The sequence below is a fragment of the Zootoca vivipara genome, chromosome 3, assembly GCF_965207765.1.
Source record: "Zootoca vivipara chromosome 3, rZooViv2.hap1.1, whole genome shotgun sequence".
Lineage (NCBI taxonomy): Eukaryota > Metazoa > Chordata > Lepidosauria > Squamata > Lacertidae > Zootoca > Zootoca vivipara.
In genome coordinates this window covers 30,852,500-30,872,853 of record NC_142586.1, presented here as the reverse complement: position 1 = coordinate 30,872,853, position 20,354 = coordinate 30,852,500, and the positions used below count along the sequence as shown (strand labels likewise).

Sequence of the window (20,354 nt, the reverse complement as noted above, 5' to 3'; positions counted from 1 at the left end):
AATTTCACAGTGTGGAGAAATTTTTGCACCAAAGTTTTGCACAAAAATTTAACTTTGGACACCCTCTCATTCAGCATTTTGTCTGTTCTAAATCAGTGTAGCACAAATGTTTTGGGGTCTTTGTTCCACAATGCATGGAATCACAGAACTGCAACTACTTGGAATATTGTGAGCGGCTGACTTAAGGCACCTTTCATTCAACATTTTAGACATGGGTACTGATAGCAGCTCAGAACAAGTTCTGTGTATACCAATTCAGTTATGCTGGGCACAAATATGTGTTATATATGGAATGATCCCTCCTCTCCCCTGCTTACTGTTCCAGGGGTTCTCTTGACCTGCCCTGAGCCAATTGGGAGGCATGTGTTGGGGAGACTCCATAGTGCAAGTGGAAGGCCTTGCTCAGGGCTTCGGCTGACTGAATTCATTAGTTGAATCCTGCTGTAAATCTCTAATCTCTCTCTTTCAGCTGTAAGCGGAACAGTATTAAATGGTGAAGGAGCAGCTACAGGTACCCAGGGATTCCTAACAAACAAAGGTGACTAATTATGGCTCACTTAAATACATAAATCTTGTGAGCAAGCATAAGATGTTTATATTTTAATAGAATTTTCTCAATAACAGTCAAACCCCCTATTTAGCTGGAGTCTTTTACACTTTGTTCTAACTTAGGGCATATGTGTGTGTGTGTGTGTGTGTGTGTGTGTGTGTGTGTGTGTGTATGCGCATCCAGTTAATTCAACTTCTGTCTGGTTTCAGTGGGTGAACCAAGGATTGTGGTTAATGAGAGCCAAGACAAGATAAGGAGTTCTTTCTTGGCTTTTTAATCCATTAAGAAGTAATCATGAGTAACAGTAGCAAAGTTGTTATCTCTAGTAGGTGGAGTTCACGGTTTTTAAGAAGTGATTTGACTATCAAGTGACCCAAGATAACATATGAATATAAGAAGCTGCTTATACTGGAGAGTCAAAGTAGATGTGACAATGGAGATACGTGGAGTCTCTCAACCATTCATTTGAACTTTACTTCAGATTCCCCCTTTCCCCCTTTCCCACTAACTATTCCAATCCAAGGGGAAAATATAATCAGAAGACATTCCATGTATCTCCCATTTTGCCTCAGATAGACTAACCTCTTATATTATTGTGTTTGGCCTGCCTAGCTGTTATCATCCTCAGCATTCTTGAATCTTTTGCATGTGTTAACAGAAAACAACATAAGTATATATTTAAAATTAACAGGCATGGTTTTTAAGGTTTTGTTTTAATCAAAAATTAGCATGCACACATAGTACTATAACAGGCTCTAGAACACCTCGGTTTTCCTAAGAAATCAGATGTTGAAATTAGGGTGGTAATAACTTGCTGTGTTCCAAAACATTAAAATGATAAACCAAAATAATGCTTGTCTTCATGCAGGATATTCTTTCAGAAGTCCTTATACAATACAGTATTTCTGTACAAAAAAAATCAAAAAAATTCACTGTCATCAGCCTGGTGACGGGTTCATCTTCCTTAATCTACTAATATTGGGGTATCAGAAAGAAATGACCGTAACTAATTATTCTGGTTATTATTTCATGGAAGGATTAAAAACTTTTAATGTATAATATTTGCATCCTTTCTTGCTGTCATGACTAGTAAAAAAAATAAAATAATGTATGTCCCACCTCTCTTGCAGAAGTGACCACTGTCCAACACAACATGTCAACTGTAAGCCATAGTTATGATGATTTGGGAGCAGTACTGAAGGAAAAAAGATCAGAACTGGAATCCACTCTTTCAAATATGCAAAACATTCAAAGAGAATCAAATTCAATGATGGAATGGTTACAGAATATGGACACTGCTGCAGCCAAATGGGAAGCAACTCTTATTGATAGTGAGGCTGTTAAAGAGCAAGTCGATCAACACAAGGTAGTTTCTGTCTCCTCCCCTGTTCAAAACTATCAATTAAGCTTAATTAAATTTTAAAGTGAGCTTCCTGTTCATATTAATGGACAGGGTCTGTTTAATAATGTATGTAACACTACAACCATATATTAGCACTTTGTACTGATGCCTTATGGAAATACCATAAAAATGTCTTATCAGGCATAGGACCAGAAGTCAGATTGCATACCTGTGATAAAATGTATCAGAGCTGCCTAAACAGATTAAGAGACCATCTCAATGAAGCACCACTTCTGCCAAACACTTTGGTTTTATGTATTCTCAAGCCTAACATGTTCATTCTTCATAGCTATTTGAAACAGAATTGAAACAGAATGAGAATAAAGTGCAAGAACTGAAGGACAGAGTGACAGAGCTATTGGAGAAGAACCCAGACTCTCCTGAGGCACCGAAATGGAAACAGATGTTGGATAAAATAGGTATGGCAGGTTTTATTTTGCAGTGTAGGGAAGGGGAGAGGGACAATGATCTAACACAGGCATCCCCAAACTTCGGCCCTCCAGATGTTTTGGCCTACAACTCCCATGATCCCTAGCTAAGAGGACCAGTAGTCAGAGATGATGGGAATTGTAGTCCAAAACATCTGGAGAGCCAAAGTTTGGGGATGCCTGATCTAACATTTGCCAAAACAAACCACAGATTGAATGTCTGTGAGCTTTGGAGAGAAGGGTTGAACCTCATCGGCATGACATACTAGAAACCTCTTCTGGACATGCTTTTGTTCTTACATGACTACTGGCTTATGAGGTTTGGTCTATCCCAGTGTTTCTCAACCTTGGTTCTCCAGCTGTTGTTGGACTACAACTCCCATCATCCCTGACCACCGGTCCTGCTAGCTAGGGATGATGGGAGTTGTAGTCCAACACCAGCTGGAGACATAAGGTTGAGAAACACTGGTCTATCCTATCAGATCTTATATTTTAAAAGGCATTGGCCACAGCCGCATGTCAGGATAAAACAGCTCATGGGAACTGTAAACTATCATCCATGGCTTAACGTTGCGTCCAACCCATGGATCTTGGTTTGCTTAACTCAAACAAACCACAATTCGGAAGTCAAGCATAAACCTTGGCTTTTCATTGTGGTTTGTTTGGACTGAAACAAACGCACCATCCCTGGTTCTTATAAAATACTATGCCAGGGCTTGTGGTTCGTTCCTCCCACTTGCAAAATCAGAATCCCCAGCTTGGCATTTGAAAAAAAGTCCCACTATTTGTTTGCCAAAGCTTGTTCTTGGTTTCTTGATTGTGGCCTGTATGAGCAAAACAAACCAAGATCCCTTGGTTGGATGTAAAGCTAAGCCCAGGGATCATGGTTTGTTGCTCCCCCTTGTTCTAGTAGAGAAGTACAGCGGGAACCATCTGCATGTCCACAGTAAACCACTGTCATTGTTTATTTGTTGGACTATTTAATATGAAATTATTCCAATTATGCAATTTTACAAAATATTCCATTCATTTTTTCCCACAGATTCCAAATGGAGGGAACTCAGCCAGGTAACATCTGACAGACAGAAAAAACTGGAAGAGTCATCAAATTACTTGACCCAGTTCCAGGCAACTGAGGCTCAGTTAAAACAGTGGCTGGTGGAAAAAGAATTAATGGTCAGTGTGCTTGGACCACTGTCAATTGACCCAAATATGTTGAACACGCAGAAGCAGCAAGTTCAGGTGAGCATTTGGTCCCATTGCATATTTGCATACAAATTTGTATTTGTAGAAAGATGCTTGTGCTTCCTGGATTGAAAACACTGATATTGTGGTCCCATCACCAATGTGGTTTATCCTTTTTTTGGTGGAGTGTAGTTCTGAAAACAAATATGAAGACACCAGACAACAATCTGTTTTCTAAAAAATGGAACTATGGTTAATAATGACAAATAAGGGCTTCTATGTGGTGAGATGAGTGCAGCTAGAGATTAAAGTTTTCAGCAGGGGGAAATGAATGGCAGTGCCTTTCTTTTATGACCCTGTGCATATATAAGCAAGTGAACTGTGAATTATAAAATATTCCACACTCACGGCCAGTATAGATATTGGAAAGGAAATACAGTCATACCTAGGGTTAAGTACGCTTCAGGTTGAGTACTTTCAGGTTAAGTATTCCGCGGACCCGGAAGTAAACGGATTAATCCACTTTCCATTACTTTCAATGGGAAAGTTCGCTTCAGGTTAAGTACGGACTTCCGGAACCAATTAAGTACTGTACTTAACCTGAGGTACCACTGTATGGGGCCTCACTGTCATCTTTCCCTCCTAATGATGTTGCTTGGTATGTGATGACACTTGGAAGTGCTGTAGGAGGTGCTTAATCTTTTGCCCACTCACTGATTCTTCCCTCCAAATACTCCACGTAAGTGTATAATTTCCCCCTTCAGCACACACATACTGGCTTCCAAAATCAGGAGTGAGCTCTGACTGGGGGGGTGGGGGAAACAACCTGGATTTGTTTGCTTTTTGCAGGAGAGAATGAGGACATGTGGGAGAGTTTGAGCACCCCTAACCACCACTCCTCCCCACCAAGTTCCCACCCCTACCCACTTCCTATTATTTTGACAGGCATGGGACTGGAAGCACACATTTGGTGGTATTCTGCTCTTAGAACTGTCTTCTAAGAAGTTTTCTTCTGCTTTTAGAAGTCAACCAGGAAAACTAAAGACTTAGACATAGTAAACCCTTGGAGCAGTGGGCTGTAGGGGCTTGTTTGGCCCTCAACATTCATGGTTCCATAAATTGCAGTGAAACGAACATGTGCACTTTAACTGAGAAGTATTGTTTGAGGTCATGTCCGATGAGATAAAACCATGGTATTTGATCTGTGATCTGTGGTGACTGCTTCATCCACATGCGTCAATGCTCTGATTGATTCATTTAACATGTGTCTCAAAACAGGAGACTAGGTCATGCAGATCAGGTGTTTTCCAAGGTGCCTCTTTATCCTTAGTGATAGTATATTCATGGTGGAGTTGACACAGGGTTTCCCACATCATGGGTTGCAGTACTGGATCAGCAGGTTGTCTGAACCAGACGTAAGGGATAAATATGAATATATTAACCTACCTTAAAGTGATACTGGCAGAATGCCTTTTATTTTTACAACCAAGAGCTATTTCATGTACTCATCAGCCTAGGATGCTACACTAGGTAAATGGCTACTAACAGTTTGTGATATCTGTGTTTCCTTACACTTTCCTGAAATTACTTTCTCTCATCAGATTCTGCTCAATGAGTTTGACACTCGAAAACCCCAATATGAGCAGCTGAATTCAGCAGGACAAGGGATAATGAAGAGGCCAGGTGAACACCCACCTTCTCACGAAATGGTGAAGCAGCAACTGGCCGCTGTGGCGCAGAAATGGGATGGCTTAACAGGACAGCTGAGTGACCGATGCAACCGAATCGACCAAGCCATTCTCAAAAGCACAGAATATCAAAGCTGCCTGAAAAGCCTTTCTGAGAAGCTTAGTGTCTTGGATGATAAATTCAACAGCAGCCTGGCTATAAGTACAGACCCTGATTCTGTAAAACGGCAACTGGAAGTGGCCAGAGAAGTGAAAGAAGAAATTGAACGGGAAACGCCAAAGAGAAAAGCTGCTCAAGCTCTCTGCGAGGAATTGTCCGCACTGGTAGCAGAAGATTACTTGAAAGCTGAACTAGCTAGGCAATTGGATGGCATCTTAAAACCCTTTCATGATATGGAACAAAAAGCAGGTTTGTTAACAAATGAGATGAGATGATATTGAGGGCCTAGATTCTATGAAAGGGTGGGTGAGAATAGCTGCATATTTCTAGACTATGCCAGTTATTTGAATCTTTTAAGATATCAAATGACATGTGATTGACAGTAGATGGTATATGTGTTTACCAGTGAGTGATTCACGCATTCTAAATTAATGCTTCTGTGTGAAATTTATGTAGGGAAAATACATGCATTTCTCCAACCTTTGTGTATTTGTCTTGGCCATGCCACAGTTTCAGAAAGGCTTAGGGTTCATCCACACTTCTATATGCCCTGCTGCTTTCCCCTGGAGAAATTGGCGGTTTCGTGCTGAATCAGAACAAAGGCCAAAACCTGATTGCCATTTGTTCCGTTTAGCACTAAAGGGTGGGTTTTCCAGGGGAAAGTGATAGGGCAAAGCTGCTTGGACCCATGCTTTCCTGGCATGGAAACTGAACTAGCTAGGCAAGCGGAAAACTGCTCGGACCCGTGCTTTCTAGGCACAGGACAAATATGGATGAGCCCTTACTTTGGTGTGTGTGTGTGTGTTTCAGACTCAACAAGGGAGTCCCAACAGGAGTCCTGTAAAGTTGTAACAGGACTGGCAGTGATCTTTTCGAAGCATTTTATCTCAATGACTGTTGAGGGATTACTGCAAGCTTTACTGTTCATAGTGCATGTCGTTTATGTTTGTGATGTTTATACTGGTACTAGTGATCATACTATCCTGGTTACCTGATTAGTTCTCCACCCTCAAAATCCCTTGTTGTCAAGGGATAGTTATTATTATGAAGGGGTTATTATTTTAGGCTGCAATACTATTATTTTCCAAGCTGGTGGTCTTCAATAAACACTTCAGCTAACAAGCTCCAATGAAGAATAATGTTTAATAAAACATCTAAAATTGCAATAGGGTGCATTTTCCTATAACACAATGTTTCTCCTTGATTGAAATAACATCAACCAAAATCCTAGTTATAAGCCACTCAAAGACACAGATTTTAAGAACTTTTTTTTTTGGTCTTCTGCAGGCAATCACATCGAGCAACTTCAGTCAACTTACGTTAGTTCTAATCAGTTCCAGCAAATGTCTAAGGACTTTCAGGCCTGGTTGGACAAGAAGAAGGAAGAACAGAATCAGCCTTGTCCCATCTCTACCAAGCTGGAGTCTCTGTGGACATTAATTGATGGTCAGAAAGAGTTCAAGGCTGCCTTGTCTGACCAGACTGGTTCTTATGAGAAACTCATCGCAGAAGGTGAAAGTCTACTCCAGAAGACTCAGGGAGCGGAGAAGGCTGAGCTGCAGGCCCAACTGAACTTGCTCAGAGGTAACTGGGATGAAATGAACAAGCAAGTTAAAGAAAGGCAAGATAAATTAAATGATTGTTTGGAAAAAGCCCTTAGATACAGAGAGCATGTAGAAAACCTACAACCCTGGATAGCGAAATGCCAAAGCAATATCTCTCAAATAGAAATGAGCATAGATCCTGTTCGGCTAGAGAATTCCATCGCTCAGGTGAAGACCTGGCAGAAGGACCTAGACAAACACCAAGGGTTGGTGGAGCTATTAAGTAATGCAGCTGAGACATTACTCAGTGCCTGTCAGACAGACAAAGACATTATTGAAGAGGAGAAGACACTGCTGATCCAGAACATGGATATAGTCACAGAGCAACTGCATGCTAAGAGAGATGGCCTGGAAAAGATGTCTCAGAGACTGAAAGAGTTTCAAGAGTCATCAAAGGATGTTGAAGAGCAGCTGAAGAATGCCAGAGAACAGCTGGAAACACACGATTCTCTCAAACCCCAGACTTACAGTAACAAACACTTGACGATTATGCAGACGCAGCAGAAGACACTCCAGACCGTGAAGGCTCAAGTGGACCTGACAAAAAAGCTTGCCCAAGAACTGGTGGCAGATGCTTCAGATTCATCAGGTGTCTCTGACCTCTTGTTGCAGGCAGAAACATTAGAAGAAGAATTCAGCACCATCAGTCAGCAGGTTGATGATAAATGTTCATTCCTGGAGACTAAACTCCAGGGAATTGGCCATTTCCAAAACAGCATCCGAGAGATGTTTTCTCAGTTTGCAGAGTTCGACGATGAATTGGACAGCATGGATTCTGTGGGTAGGGATCTTGTCACACTGCAGTCACAGCGAAAGGATATAAAAACTTTCCTGAAAAAGTTGGAGGAACTCATAACCAGTAATGAAAATGCAAATAATACCTGCAAAATGATGCTAGCAAATGAAGCTGAAGCGTCTCCAGATCTTGCAGGTATAAAAAGGGACTTGGAGGCTTTAAATAAGCAGTGCAACAAGTTGCTAGATAGAGCAAAAGCCAGAGATGAACAGATTGAAGGGATTATTAGCCGCGTTGAAGAGTTCTACAGTAAACTAAAGGGGTTTTCTAAACTGCTCGGGGAAGTTGAAGAGCATGAAGAGTCCCAGGGTTCTGTTGGAATGGAAATTGAGATGATAAATCAGCAGCTGAACGTATTTAAGGTAAGAAGGACCTTTCTGATTTTTAAGAATTCTGTATTGTAAAATGAAAACTAACTGAGTGAGCTGCTCAGTAGTCTAGACCCCCAAGGAAAAGTAATTGGGTTGGCCCTCCTTTTTCAGCTTATAGATCATGTGTAAGCTTCTTAAGAATTGTGTTTGAAGTCATTTTTCATGTTTCCCAACAGAGGGTGCTTTTTGCCTATTTTAAGACGAGTGAGATCTAACATAACATATATTCCACCCAATGCATTCCTGTCTTGGGATATAAAGTTTTATTAATAAGCAAGTTTTGTTTGTTTGTTTATGAATTCAAATGCTTCCTCTAATTTCAACGGATAAACATAATTGCTGCAAAATAGTTACATCATAACATTTTTATTTGCCTTGTAATGAACGAGACTTGAGTTGTCCAACAGGAAGCGATATCACATGCTCCTTCGGTTTGGGGGTCCTTGGAATTTACAAGTAATTTGAGGGTTGTGGTTTGAAGTTGTATGAAGTGTTCTCAGCTCAGTGTTCTCATGAAGCAATTTAGAAACTGAGAAGATGGTCTTCTCTTTGGTCAAAAGTTATTAGAGAAGCATTCTTAAGTTGTTTTAAAACAGAATGTCCAGCATTTTGCTTTGAAGATCTCCAGCAAAGCTGAGCTTCTTGAGTTTTCCTCTCCTCTCAGTGGTAATTTAAAAATAGGCTTAAATCATGGTTCCATTCAAGCACACAGAAGGGTTGTCAACTGCAGCTTTTGTTATTCTAGAGCAAGGTTTTCTTGGATCTCCAGCTATTGTTAAACTACAGTTCCTATGATCCCTGACCACCAATCCTGCTAGCTATAGATGATGTGAATTGTAGTCCAACAACAGCTAGAGACCCAAGTTTAGGAAACAATACCCTAGAGCTTAACTGACGCAGTTCAATTTACTCAAAAAGTTGGGATTCTTTAAGAATCTTTACATTTCCTTTGCTTCCCATTGTTACTATACTGCCCAGCTGAGGAGGCTCAGCGCTTCTGTGGCGGGATAACCTTCTCATGAACAGATTGCTGAATGATGGGATAGAATGAGGGCAGAAGCAGCCCTGAACTTTCCCCACCTCCGCAGCCATTCAGAATATAGCCATAATCTTTCCCTGAGAGCAAGACAAAGCACAATGAACACAGCCTCAAGCATCCCACGCCCCAGAGGCATTGCGCAGGCATGCAGGAAGAAATAGATCCTGCTCTGAGTAGTGTGTTCATATCAAACAACAATTCCAAATAAAAGACAATGGGGAGAAGAACTGAAGAAGCTGCAGTTCAACTGACAGCTGGTGCTTATATATGTATTAGCAGCAGATATTTATTTCATTTACTACGTGCACCATATGAAGAGCCAGCCCTCCTGTGACAGAGTGAAGGTGAGGTCAAGCAGAGTCCTGGGCGAGGTCCAAGAAGGCTGAGATTAGCATTCATTCCAGGGGGTTGTCCCAAGAGTCATGACCTGGGATCATGCCAGGCATTATGCAGCTAAGAGGTTCTATCCACACCTGGTTCCCAGGATCAAGAAAAGTACTGATCAGTCAGTCAGGACAAAACAAAGAAGTGTGGAGGTGAGCTAAGGCAAAGGCAACAGGCCACTGGCTGTGCAGTTCTGCTGAAGCATAGTTCTGGTTTATGTCTTGTAACCCCCGGCCCTCATCCAAGAAAGCTGTCTGGCAGAATTTATTTTAATACTGTATCCAGTGTGCCCAAGATAAACCCAGTGGCTGAAAGCAAAATAAGCTACCTTGCCTTGGGCACTAGGTGTTAACTTCCATTCCATAATGAACTTTTATCTCCTAAGATGGCACAGAAGGGAAGCACAGCACTAGGTCCTCTTGCCTGCTAAACACCAGAATCAGTAGAATAAAGGCATATAAAGGCCTGAGCAAATGAAACATTCTTTACCTGGCATACAAAAAAATAACAGAACGAGCCCTTCTGAGCCAAAGATAGGGCTCCCCTGATGAAAAAGCCCTGTTTCAGGTTACCAGACAATAGGACCTGAAGAGATATAACAGTGGGCAGTGGAAGCAACCACTTTTTAAGGTACACTTGCTTCCAAGATGGGTTTTTTAAACTTGAAAGTCATAAAAAGTACTTAAAGGATTGATTTTTTTCCTATGTATTTCCTTCAGTGACCAAGCAACGTCAGAGGTCTTGCTTTGCATCTCCCCAATAGCAGATATGCAGTGGGTAAGAACAATGAACCAAGGCAATATAAGTTACGGCACCAGTACTCTGGACTGCCCTCCCCATGAAAGCATGCCTGGCCCCACCTTTGTGTACATTTCACAAGCTCTTTAAGAGCTCTTTTGCAAATCCTTTGACTGAGGGTAGCTGATGGCTGTTAGCAGATCTTTCTACTACTGTGATGATAGTGGTTGTGCTACTACCATTTGTTTTTCTGCATTGTTTTACTGGCTTTTCTTTTTTAAAAAGAAAAGTGACAGGCTTTCCTTGCCATATAACAAGGCAAGGTATCCCCCAGATAAATATGGGATGAACAGACGTTTGAGAATTTCCTCTGCCTTTCTCCACCACATCCTTGAAGGGGATCAGTGATATCCCTGAGGAGCTGTAGTCTATGAAATGTACTGGCCTGTTCAGGCTTTCTTTTTGTACTTTGCAGTAAGAATTGGAACAATTCTGTTACCCCTTTGGGTAAAGTTTGTAATTATTACTTCATTTTATAATGTATATGAAACAGTTAGAACAAGAGACAAAAAATAAAAGATGAAAAACAAAACTATAAAATACGAACGTAGAATGAGTTAAAATAACAAAGTAAAAACTTTCAACTTTACCGGATCATCTATAGTTGCAGATTTGCCAGGCTTGTGACAAAGGTTGTCTTGAAAATTATGGTGCCGCTGTATATGTCATAAAGCAGTGCCAAATCATATCAAAAGTGTAAGATTTTGGGCTGTTTTCTTATGAGTTGCAATTACTATTCAGGCTGTCAAGATCATATATAGGCATCATCATTTGTGTGCCAATATCCAGTTCCCATGATGTGAGGGACAGAAGCTATAGACAGCCCCCTCCCATCTTAAACATGAGCTCTTCGCCCAGTGCAAGTGGGAGTGGGGAGGGGGATGTTTCGAGCGGGGAATCAGGAAGCAGAAGCCAGGGATCAGGCAGGGTAGCCGAGCCACGGCGCCGCTTGGGAAAGGAAGGGGAAAGCAGGGAAACCGCAGGACGAAGACCGATCCCAGCGACCCCGGAATTGCGTAAGAAGCGCCGGGGGCGGAGATTTAGTATCCCCAGGCTACTTTGCTGGAGAAAGACGCGGGAATCTCCATTCGGATGTTCTGCACCGGACTGACAACATGTACTGACAACATGTATATAGCACTGCTTAAGCACTGTAAATAGACTGCACTAATAAAAGGATAAAAATGCAGAGCTGTGAGGAGTCGTTACTCTAGAGTAGCCACCACCACCACTGTGACACATATTTTTTTAAGGGGTGTCATAGATCCATAAGTTACGTTGAGCAATGTAGAGTTTTAGAAACTAATCCTTTCTCTCCTCTACCCATTGTGATTAATAATGTTTCAGATGGTGTTAAGGGTCTTAGAGCTTGTGTTTTTACATGTTCTTTTAAAAATAAAACTATGAATTTAATTAAAATAAATCCAGTTTATGTTACGTTAAGCCTTCTTTCTCTCTGACAGTTTTCACAATTTTGTCTTAATGCCGCAAGTAAACGCTGCACTTTTTTTGGTTTAAACTGCAACGAGCTCTTTCTATGTCCGATTGTGTTTTGGGAACTTCTGACTTGGAGAACTGGTGTTTCAATACATGTGTGTGTATTGGAGTATGTTTATTTATTACATTGTATATCCCACCTTGCCTCCAAAGAGATCAAGGCAGCATAAAGTTTCCCCCCTCTCCATACGTATTACCCTCACAACAGTCCTGTAGGCTAGGCTGAGAATTGGTGACTAGCCCAAGGTCACCCAGTGAGCTTCATGACCAAGTGGGGATTTGAAGCTTGGTCTCCCATGTCCTAGCATGACTCTCTCTCTCTCTCTCTCTCTCTCTCTCTCTCTCTCTCTCTCTCTCTCTCTCTCTCTCTCTCTCTGTCTATCTATCTATCTATCTATCTATCTATCATCTATCTATCTATCATCTATCTATCTATCTGTCTATCATCTATCTATGAAACCACTTAACATGTTCATTCCATGTACCAGTGCATTTTATCTAGAACATCTTTTATCTAGAACATCTTTGGGTTGTGTTCACTTAGTCATGCTTAGAGTAAACCCACTATAAACCAACAGGACTTAAATAATTTCTAAAGCCCTGTTGATTTCAATGGATCCACTCTGAGCATGGCTAAGTCTGGATCCAATTTGCTTGGCAGAATGTGTTCATCACATGCAACAATGCATTTTGGCAACAGTTGCACACGGAGCTTCACAAATCTCTGTTGTTGGAATACAAAGATTAGTCTATTTCTTTGTCTTTAGCATCCGATTCAGGTTATGTGAGGGCAACTTGAATGGGTTTAATAGCACACTTCTGAAGATCCTTTCGGAAAGACCTCTATTTCTTGAAGATATGCACCTATGTTTGCAAGAAGAAGAAAAATAGAGCTTTGTATTATTATTCTATGAACCATTCTATGAATGGTTACAATTGGGGGGGGGGGGGAACCCAATGGCTAAAATGTTTTGATTTGAAAGATAGTTAACTTGATCTTTTAATCTACTCCTTGACGATACCTGATGGGTGCTTATTTTTATATGTTGTGTGTTTTAGATTCTCTTTTCTCTCTCTGATTATTTTTGGGGGTTATTGGGTTGTTCTTGTTTATATTTTGATTATATATTTTGCGTTTTTATATTGTGATTTTATCCTGTGAACCGCCCTGAGACCTGTGGGTATAGGGCAGTATATTAATTAATTTATTAATTTATTATTTTTATTGTTCCTGATAAATCCGTATTATCTATTTTTATTTATTTAAATGAGTTTTAAACCACGTTTCATTTACAAATAGGAATATGAAAAGTGGTTCACATTATCCACTTTATCCAGTAATAAGTCAACAGTCAACCGCAAAATTGCAGATTTTTCTTACAGTATATGCCTTTTGAGATGATGGTGTGGGCTTCTTCCAGACAGTGACCTGTTTTTCATGCCACACTAAGTGCAAGTGTGCAGCTCCTGGAGAGGAGATAATGGTCATCTTGCTGTTTTTCTGCTGCACCAGACTGAGCTAAGCCATGGTTTGACTTAGCCTGTCATCTTAACGTGGGCTTGTGGCATGTGTCTCTCCAGCATAATCATGATCTGTAACCAAGGTGTTTCCTGTGGGCAACCCCCATTTGAGGCAGAGACCTAGCTTTTGGGTTTCCGTTCCTTGTTTTAGCAGTAGGCTACGTTGAGGGGTTGAGGGTATGTGTATTGCTATTGTCCATAAATGCACCATCTCTTTCACTGGCAAATCTCTTGATCCTCCTGGGGCAGGCTATCAGAGGGTTGGCACCTGGTGCTTGGCCAAAGAAGCAGACTAGGGATGCTGCTGGTCTATCAACTGCCCTGTTGCCCAGCAGCATGCCTGATCAAGCTGGTCAAGGTAGTCTCTGGACTACTTCAGTATCCATTAGAGGCTACCACTGTATTGGCTGAGCTCAAGACTTAAGGCAGGCATCCCCAAACTATGGCCCTCCAGATGTTTTGGCCTACAACTCCCATGATCCCTAGCTAACAGGACCAGTGGTCGGGGGAGATGGGAATTGTAGTCCAAACCATCTGGAGGGCTGAAGTTTGGGGATGCCTGACTTAAGGCCTTCATTACAACCATGCAGCTCTCTCAAATGGTCATTGGTCCAACACATCATTTAGGAGACACCCTTGATGTAGTCTTTGCCCCAAATGACATGAGGGATGGACTGAGGTTGAGTGTGGAGGAGGTGCACTGCTTTGTCATGGTCCGATCATTACCTGGTATAGTTTAGAATGGTAGCAGCAATTTCCCAACTGGGAGCTGCCGTTAGAAGTTTTGCGGTCAGTATGCTGGTGTCACTCAGCCATAACATCTGAATTAGGAGCAATTGTGCATGCCTTGGAACATTGCCTGGACCCAGTTTTAGCTTATTGTTGTTTTTACTTGTTTTGAATGTTTTAAGTACTTGTTTTTAGTGATTTTTTTTTTACTGTTATTGTTACTGGTTCATTCTTTTTGTAAACCACTTCATGGGTGTAGACAGGGGGGGGCAGGAGGGGGCAGCTGCCCCCCCTAGAAGCAAAAAATTATTGTATTTTACAGACCATAACCAATACTTTGCCCCTCCAAAAACTGAAGTGGAAAGGGCTTTGCTTTAGCAAGAGCAGCTCTCCACTTGCTGGGGGCGGGAACACAGCTGTAACAAAAACACATCAAATAAATAAAGCAAAGCAGTTAAGACAATGGAGCAGAATATCCCTTCAGGCAAGGTCCACCCTATTCACCCTATTGTTATTCAGTGGGAGTTGTTAATGGGCATTCAGGGATCGCATTAACAGTTCTATTGGCGATTTAATGAGGGTGCAGAGGATTCAATTTGACTTAAGGTGGCCCTGCAAGGCTAAAAGGAAGTGAATAAGAAGGGGGGGCTGTAGCTTTGATAGACACAGTGATGTTTATAAAAAGCATTGGTGTTCCAGTCTGCCCCTCCTCCTGCATCTGTATACTGTAAATCAGGGGTGGCCACCTCCCAAGAGACTCTGATCTACTCACAGAGTTAAAAACTGGGAGTGATCTACCCCCTTTTGGGGGGTTCAGGGCAAAGCTGTTGAGTTTTTTTAAGGAAGGGAAGCCCTGTTTTGGGGGGTTTAGGTCAAACTTGTTGAGCTTCTTTTAGGAGGGAGGGAGGCCCATTTTTGTTTAGGGCTTCGGGTCATAGTTCAGCTTTTTTTAGGGAGGAGAAAAAATTTGGGTGAGCTTTTTTTAGGGGTGCCAGTGATCTAGCAGTGATCTACCACAGACATCCAGTGATCTACTGGTAGATCACAATCTACCTGTTGGACGTGCCTGCTGTAAATCAAGCAGAGAGAAAGCTGCTTACAAGGCTCCTGTACAGGTGTACCGGTATCTTCCTCTTGCTGCAGAGTTCTAGCATCACAGCGTCACCCAGAGGCACCCACAAATGTGAGTTATCCCTCTCTCTATTTCTTCCTTCCTTTCCTCCCTCTTCCATCCTCAATAAAATACTGGGGGGGGGGCAGATAAGCCCCACATAGAAAGCCCATCAACATGGGGGGGGGAGGACTCTTTAAAATACAGTATTTACCAGTAATTTCTTTTTTTTTGGGGGGGGAGGCACCTAGGCCTCTAGGAGTTGGCTGCTATGCCTAGGACAATTCAAGAAAGCAGAATCATGCATATGCTATGGTAATACCGGTATATCAATAGAATCATGGAATTGTAGTCGGAAGGGACCACAAGAGTCATCTAGTCCAACCCCCTGCAATGCAGGAATTTTCCCCCAATGTGGGGCTTGAACCCACAACATGGTTGAAATATTATGCTGATATGCAGCAACGCCTCGGAGGCATCGAGACTGCGGCCCTGTCTTGCCTCGCCCTCGCCTGCCCTGCCACCCCCTCTCCCCTGCCCGACCCTCCCATCCTCTTGCTGCAGAGTTCCAGCTTCACAGCATCACCCAGAGGCACCCACAAATATGAGGTATCCCTCTCTCTATTATTCCTTCCTTCCCTCCCTCTTCCATCCTTAATAAAATACTGGGGGGGGGCAGATAAGCCCCACATAGAAAGCCCATCAAAATGGGGGGGGGTGACTCTTTCAAATACGGTATTTACCAGTAATTGGGGGGGGGGAGAGGCACCTAGGCCTCTAGGATTTGGCTGCTATGCCTAGGAGTAGGACAATTCAAGAAAGCAGAATGATGCATATGCTATGGTAATATATCAATGGAATCATAGAATTGTAGTCGGAAGGGACCACAAGGGTCATCTAGTCCAACCCCCTGCAATGCAGGATTTTTCCCACAAGGTGGGGCTTGAACCCACAACATGGTTGAAATATTATGCTGATATGCAGCAACGCCTCGGAGCCGTCGTGACTGCGGCCGTGCCTTGCCTTGCCCTCGCCCACCCTGTCACCCCCTCTTGCCTGCCCGACCCTCCCGTCCTCTCCAGCCAAGCAGGGTAGCCGCCGCCGTTGCCAGCCCCAGAAGCACAAGGTGGCCGCTGCCGCCGCTGCCGCCACCACGATGTCATCAGGCCAGCTGGCCCTGTAGCCCCGCCCACGTTCCCACTTTGTGGCCCCGCCCCTGAATGATCATGGCTTGCCCCCCCCTAGTTTTGATCCTGGCTACGCCCTTGAACCACTTTGAGGTTTTATTATAATCAACAGTATATAAATGTTGTGAAATAAACAAACGAATATACATGATGTGCAAAGCAGACCACTAAGTAATAGTAAAGTAAAAAAGTTCAAGTGGTAGTCCCAAGCTCATTGGAGGAAGGGAATAGCAAATTGGAATTGCGACTAGTGACTCTGCTTCGAAATCATTGCCAAGAACGGTGTCCATAGGCATATATTTTTACAATTAACAGTAGTCCGTCCATTTTTAACGAGTATTGCTTTTAGGTAGCTGAGAAGAAGATTGTCTGATTTTGTAGTTCTTATATCTTATCTATTGGTATTTACATAAAGAAAAGAGGATTTTGTTTTGTATTCACAAATCCTACCCAGGAACAAATCTTCCAGTGTTTCAAATCAAAGCTCCATTTTCAGTTACTTACAGTAGCAGGCATATTGTATTTCATGGTGTTTCTCTTTCATTCTCTCACTTTCATTCAGTTTTATTGCAGACCTTTGTGCTTTAAAGAAAGTATGCATTGAATGAACGTGGGCAAAAGAAAAATTCAGCAGATGAACTTGCTTTACTTGGGTTACACCATGCCCATTTCCTCACAAAGAGCCAACCAGCTAAGATGATCCTGAAGAACAAAAGCCCTAGTTTAGTTTGTATTTTGCTGAACATTTTAATGAGCTACTTCATTCTAGGGTGGGGTTGTGGGGAAGCAGCGTTCAATCTCTCTGCCACGTAATTACAATCCTTGAAATGTCTGCAAAATATTTCAGCAATAAACCCGCCACACTCTTTATTTATTCTTTTATTTATTAAAGCACATGGAATTTATGTCACTTTCTATCACTGAATGGCTCATTAAATCCCCTCCCCCATTTAGACCATTACTAGATGCGGTTGCTTTAAAGGGTCGTTTCAGTATATTTCCAGTGTTCAGATATATGTCAAGAGGTGCCTTCTAATTCTGCTTCATAGGAGATCTGGGCCTGGATGAATATTCCAGTTGATGAGCTTGAACTAATATTTAAATTGGTTTAGGTCGGTGTCGTAGATGGTGGCCTCTTACCTTGTTGATTGAATCAGTGCAAATGTGTTAACTCTTCCCTGAAGTGTGTGGTTTCTTTTCACAGGCGCTTTCAAAAGGAAAATTATATTTTGTCGCTGCACCAACTTCAATATTTGCATCTGTTTTGCAGCTTAAATATAAAATGAAAAAAAGAATAATAGTTTATTATCACTCCATTAAAGAAAAAACTTGACATACAGTACATCTGGGGTGGCTACCTGCATACAGACCTTATCCTTTGTCCAGAGCCCTCTGTATATTCTAATGCTCACATGGAGCTCCTTTACAGATGATCTTCCTCATTCATTTGAATGGAAGAAGTAGCTGCGTGTGTCATATTCAGTTCGGGTGCTGCCTTGGACATGTGCAGTGCCTGTTCAACGAATCCATGCTCAGCTGACTATAAATACATTCTGGGTTGAGAGTGATAGACTTCCTTCAAATGAGGGTCTTAAGGTTCATTGTCATTCCAGTACTGACCCATTTTGCTGCTTGAAGCAGAGCCCAAATAGTGTCTCTTGCCCCCCCTCTAAGGCCACTGCTTTGAAAACACTTGCTGCACTTTATTTGGGAATATCCTTTGTGGCACACAATAATATTTACTTTTTGTGTATGGCAATGGACTGTCAGAAACTTCATTCCTGTCTTCGACTATCCCTTCTTATAGTGCTGACTTCCCAAAGGAGGGGATCTTTTTCTGCTGTAGTTTTTCTATATGGTTTGTTGTGACTGCGGCTTGTGGTATGAAACATTGTCTTTTTAGTGGGACATGATTGTTGTTAATAACGTGGGCATTTTTATATGTAGATATGCAGGTATAGAGGGACAGTGGGTGGCGCTGTGGGTTAAACCACAGAGCCCTAGGGCTTGCCGATCAGAAGGTTGAATCCCTCGACGGGGTGAGCTCCCGTTGCTGGGTCCCAGCTCCTGCCAACCTAGCAGTTCGAAAGCACATCAGAGTGCAAGTAGAGAAATAGGTACTGCTACCGTGGGAAGGTAAACGGCGTTTCCATGCGCTGTTCTGGTTCGCCAGAAGCAACTTTGTCATGCTGGCCACATGACCTGGAAGCTGTACGCCAGCTCCCTTGGCCAATAACGCGAGATGAGCGCCGCAACCCTAGAGTCGGTCACGACTGGACCTAATGGTCAGGGGTCCCTTTACCTTTAAAGGGTCCCTTTAAAGGGTTACCTTTATGCTGGTATACATATGACAAATAAATTAAAAATCCACTAGCTTTTAGAAATGAGCTGCTCTGCTCTCCTTGCTCTGTATTATTTTTACTCTCTTTAGTGCTTTAGCTATTTATTTTCTTAAAAAATATAATATTCTTCCAGCTAAATAGATCCAGAAACAAATAAGTAAAACTACTCATACGGTACTATTACTCCAATATACGGTAGTGCGGTTTTTGGGACGCGGGTGGCGCTGTGGTCTAAACCACTGAGCCTTGGGCTTGCCGATCAAAAGGTCGGCAGTTTGAATCCCCGCAATGGGGTGAGCTCCCGTTGCTCAGTCCCAGCTCCTGCCAACCTAGCAGTTCAAAAGCACGCCAAAAAGTGCAAGTAGATTAATAGGTACCGCTCTGGCGGAAAGGTAAATGGTGTTTCCATGCGCTGCTCTGGTGTCGGTGTTCCATTGTGCCAGAAGCCGCTTAGTCATGCTGGCCACATGACCCAGAAAAACTGTCTGCAGAGCGGAGAAACACAAGCTCCCTTGGCCTGTAAAGCGAGATGACCGCCGTAACCCCAGAGTCATTCGCGAATGGACTTAACTGTCAGGGGTCCCTTTACCTTTACCTTAGTGCGGTTTTTAGGAGTACTGGGTGAAATTATTGAAAAGTTGCAGCACTTCTTTGCATGTTAGGATTTGCAGTTGTCTCTGAGAGCCAGGAAGTGTAAAAAAATATCAAGCAAATCCCTTTTCATTGGATTAACTGGATTGTGAATGAAGAATGCATTCTGTAGTCATTCACAGAGACCAATTTGCCGGCTAAATCCCTAATTATAGAATATAATTTACATGTGTTACAAATATAGAGCAAAGGATGCAACCCTATGGAGATTTTTCATGGAGCTTGCTCAGAAGTAAGATCTGGCTGTTAATTAAAATTGATTTATGGTGATGGTGGAAAGTAATTCAATTTGATTGAATTCTTATTATACAGCTGGTTAGTTTAGTTTATAATGCTACATACCATTAAAGATGACCACCCACTATATTCAGATTCCTGTTAATCTGCATAATTTGTAAGTACTGGATTATTATTTTTGTTATGAAGCAGAATAAGTGCAGTTTGTCAGTGTTTTAGAAGGGTCCTGGATAGTCTGGTCCATATTGGCATGGTGTCAGGTTACCTGGTTAAGCAGTATGTACTAAATTTTTGACATTTTGAACTAATTAGCACCGGTTTTTCCATTCTGCTTGTGAGCCACCACCCACCCACCCTCCCTCTTTTCCTCCAGAATTACAGAGCACAGACTCCGATATGCAGGAGTGCTGCAGACACAGGAACTTGCTCCTTTTGTGCACCTCCCCCTGAAAAGGCTCGGCCTCGTTCAGAGACAAGACAAACAGTAAAAGTGAAAGATGGCTAAGTAAAGTCATGTGGGGCAGGAAGAGTAAGGGGGAAGAGCTAAGAGGTCAGGCACCTCCTAATGCTTGGTTGGAATAATACTCAGGGAACGAATGAGATAGGAGCAGATGTTGCCTAAAGAATAGCAAAGGGCGTTTCTTTTAAGCTCACTATTGGGAGGAGATGCCTGA

At 42.3% G+C, this 20,354-nt stretch overlaps 1 protein-coding gene across 41 annotated transcripts in view; it reads left to right on the top strand.

Moving 5' to 3' along the window:
* DST (dystonin) overlaps positions 1-20,354 on the top strand; it is a 299,278-nt gene that overhangs the window by 205,032 nt on the left and 73,892 nt on the right. For all 41 annotated transcript variants that reach the window (XM_035109746.3, XM_088665773.1, XM_035109753.3 and 38 more), the window contains 6 exons: positions 470-538; positions 1,681-1,916; positions 2,242-2,371; positions 3,423-3,622; positions 5,167-5,662; positions 6,701-8,175. In XM_035109746.3, the coding sequence (XP_034965637.3) occupies positions 470-538; positions 1,681-1,916; positions 2,242-2,371; positions 3,423-3,622; positions 5,167-5,662; positions 6,701-8,175 (2,606 nt within the window). The remainder of the gene's footprint in view (positions 1-469; positions 539-1,680; positions 1,917-2,241; positions 2,372-3,422; positions 3,623-5,166; positions 5,663-6,700; positions 8,176-20,354) is intronic.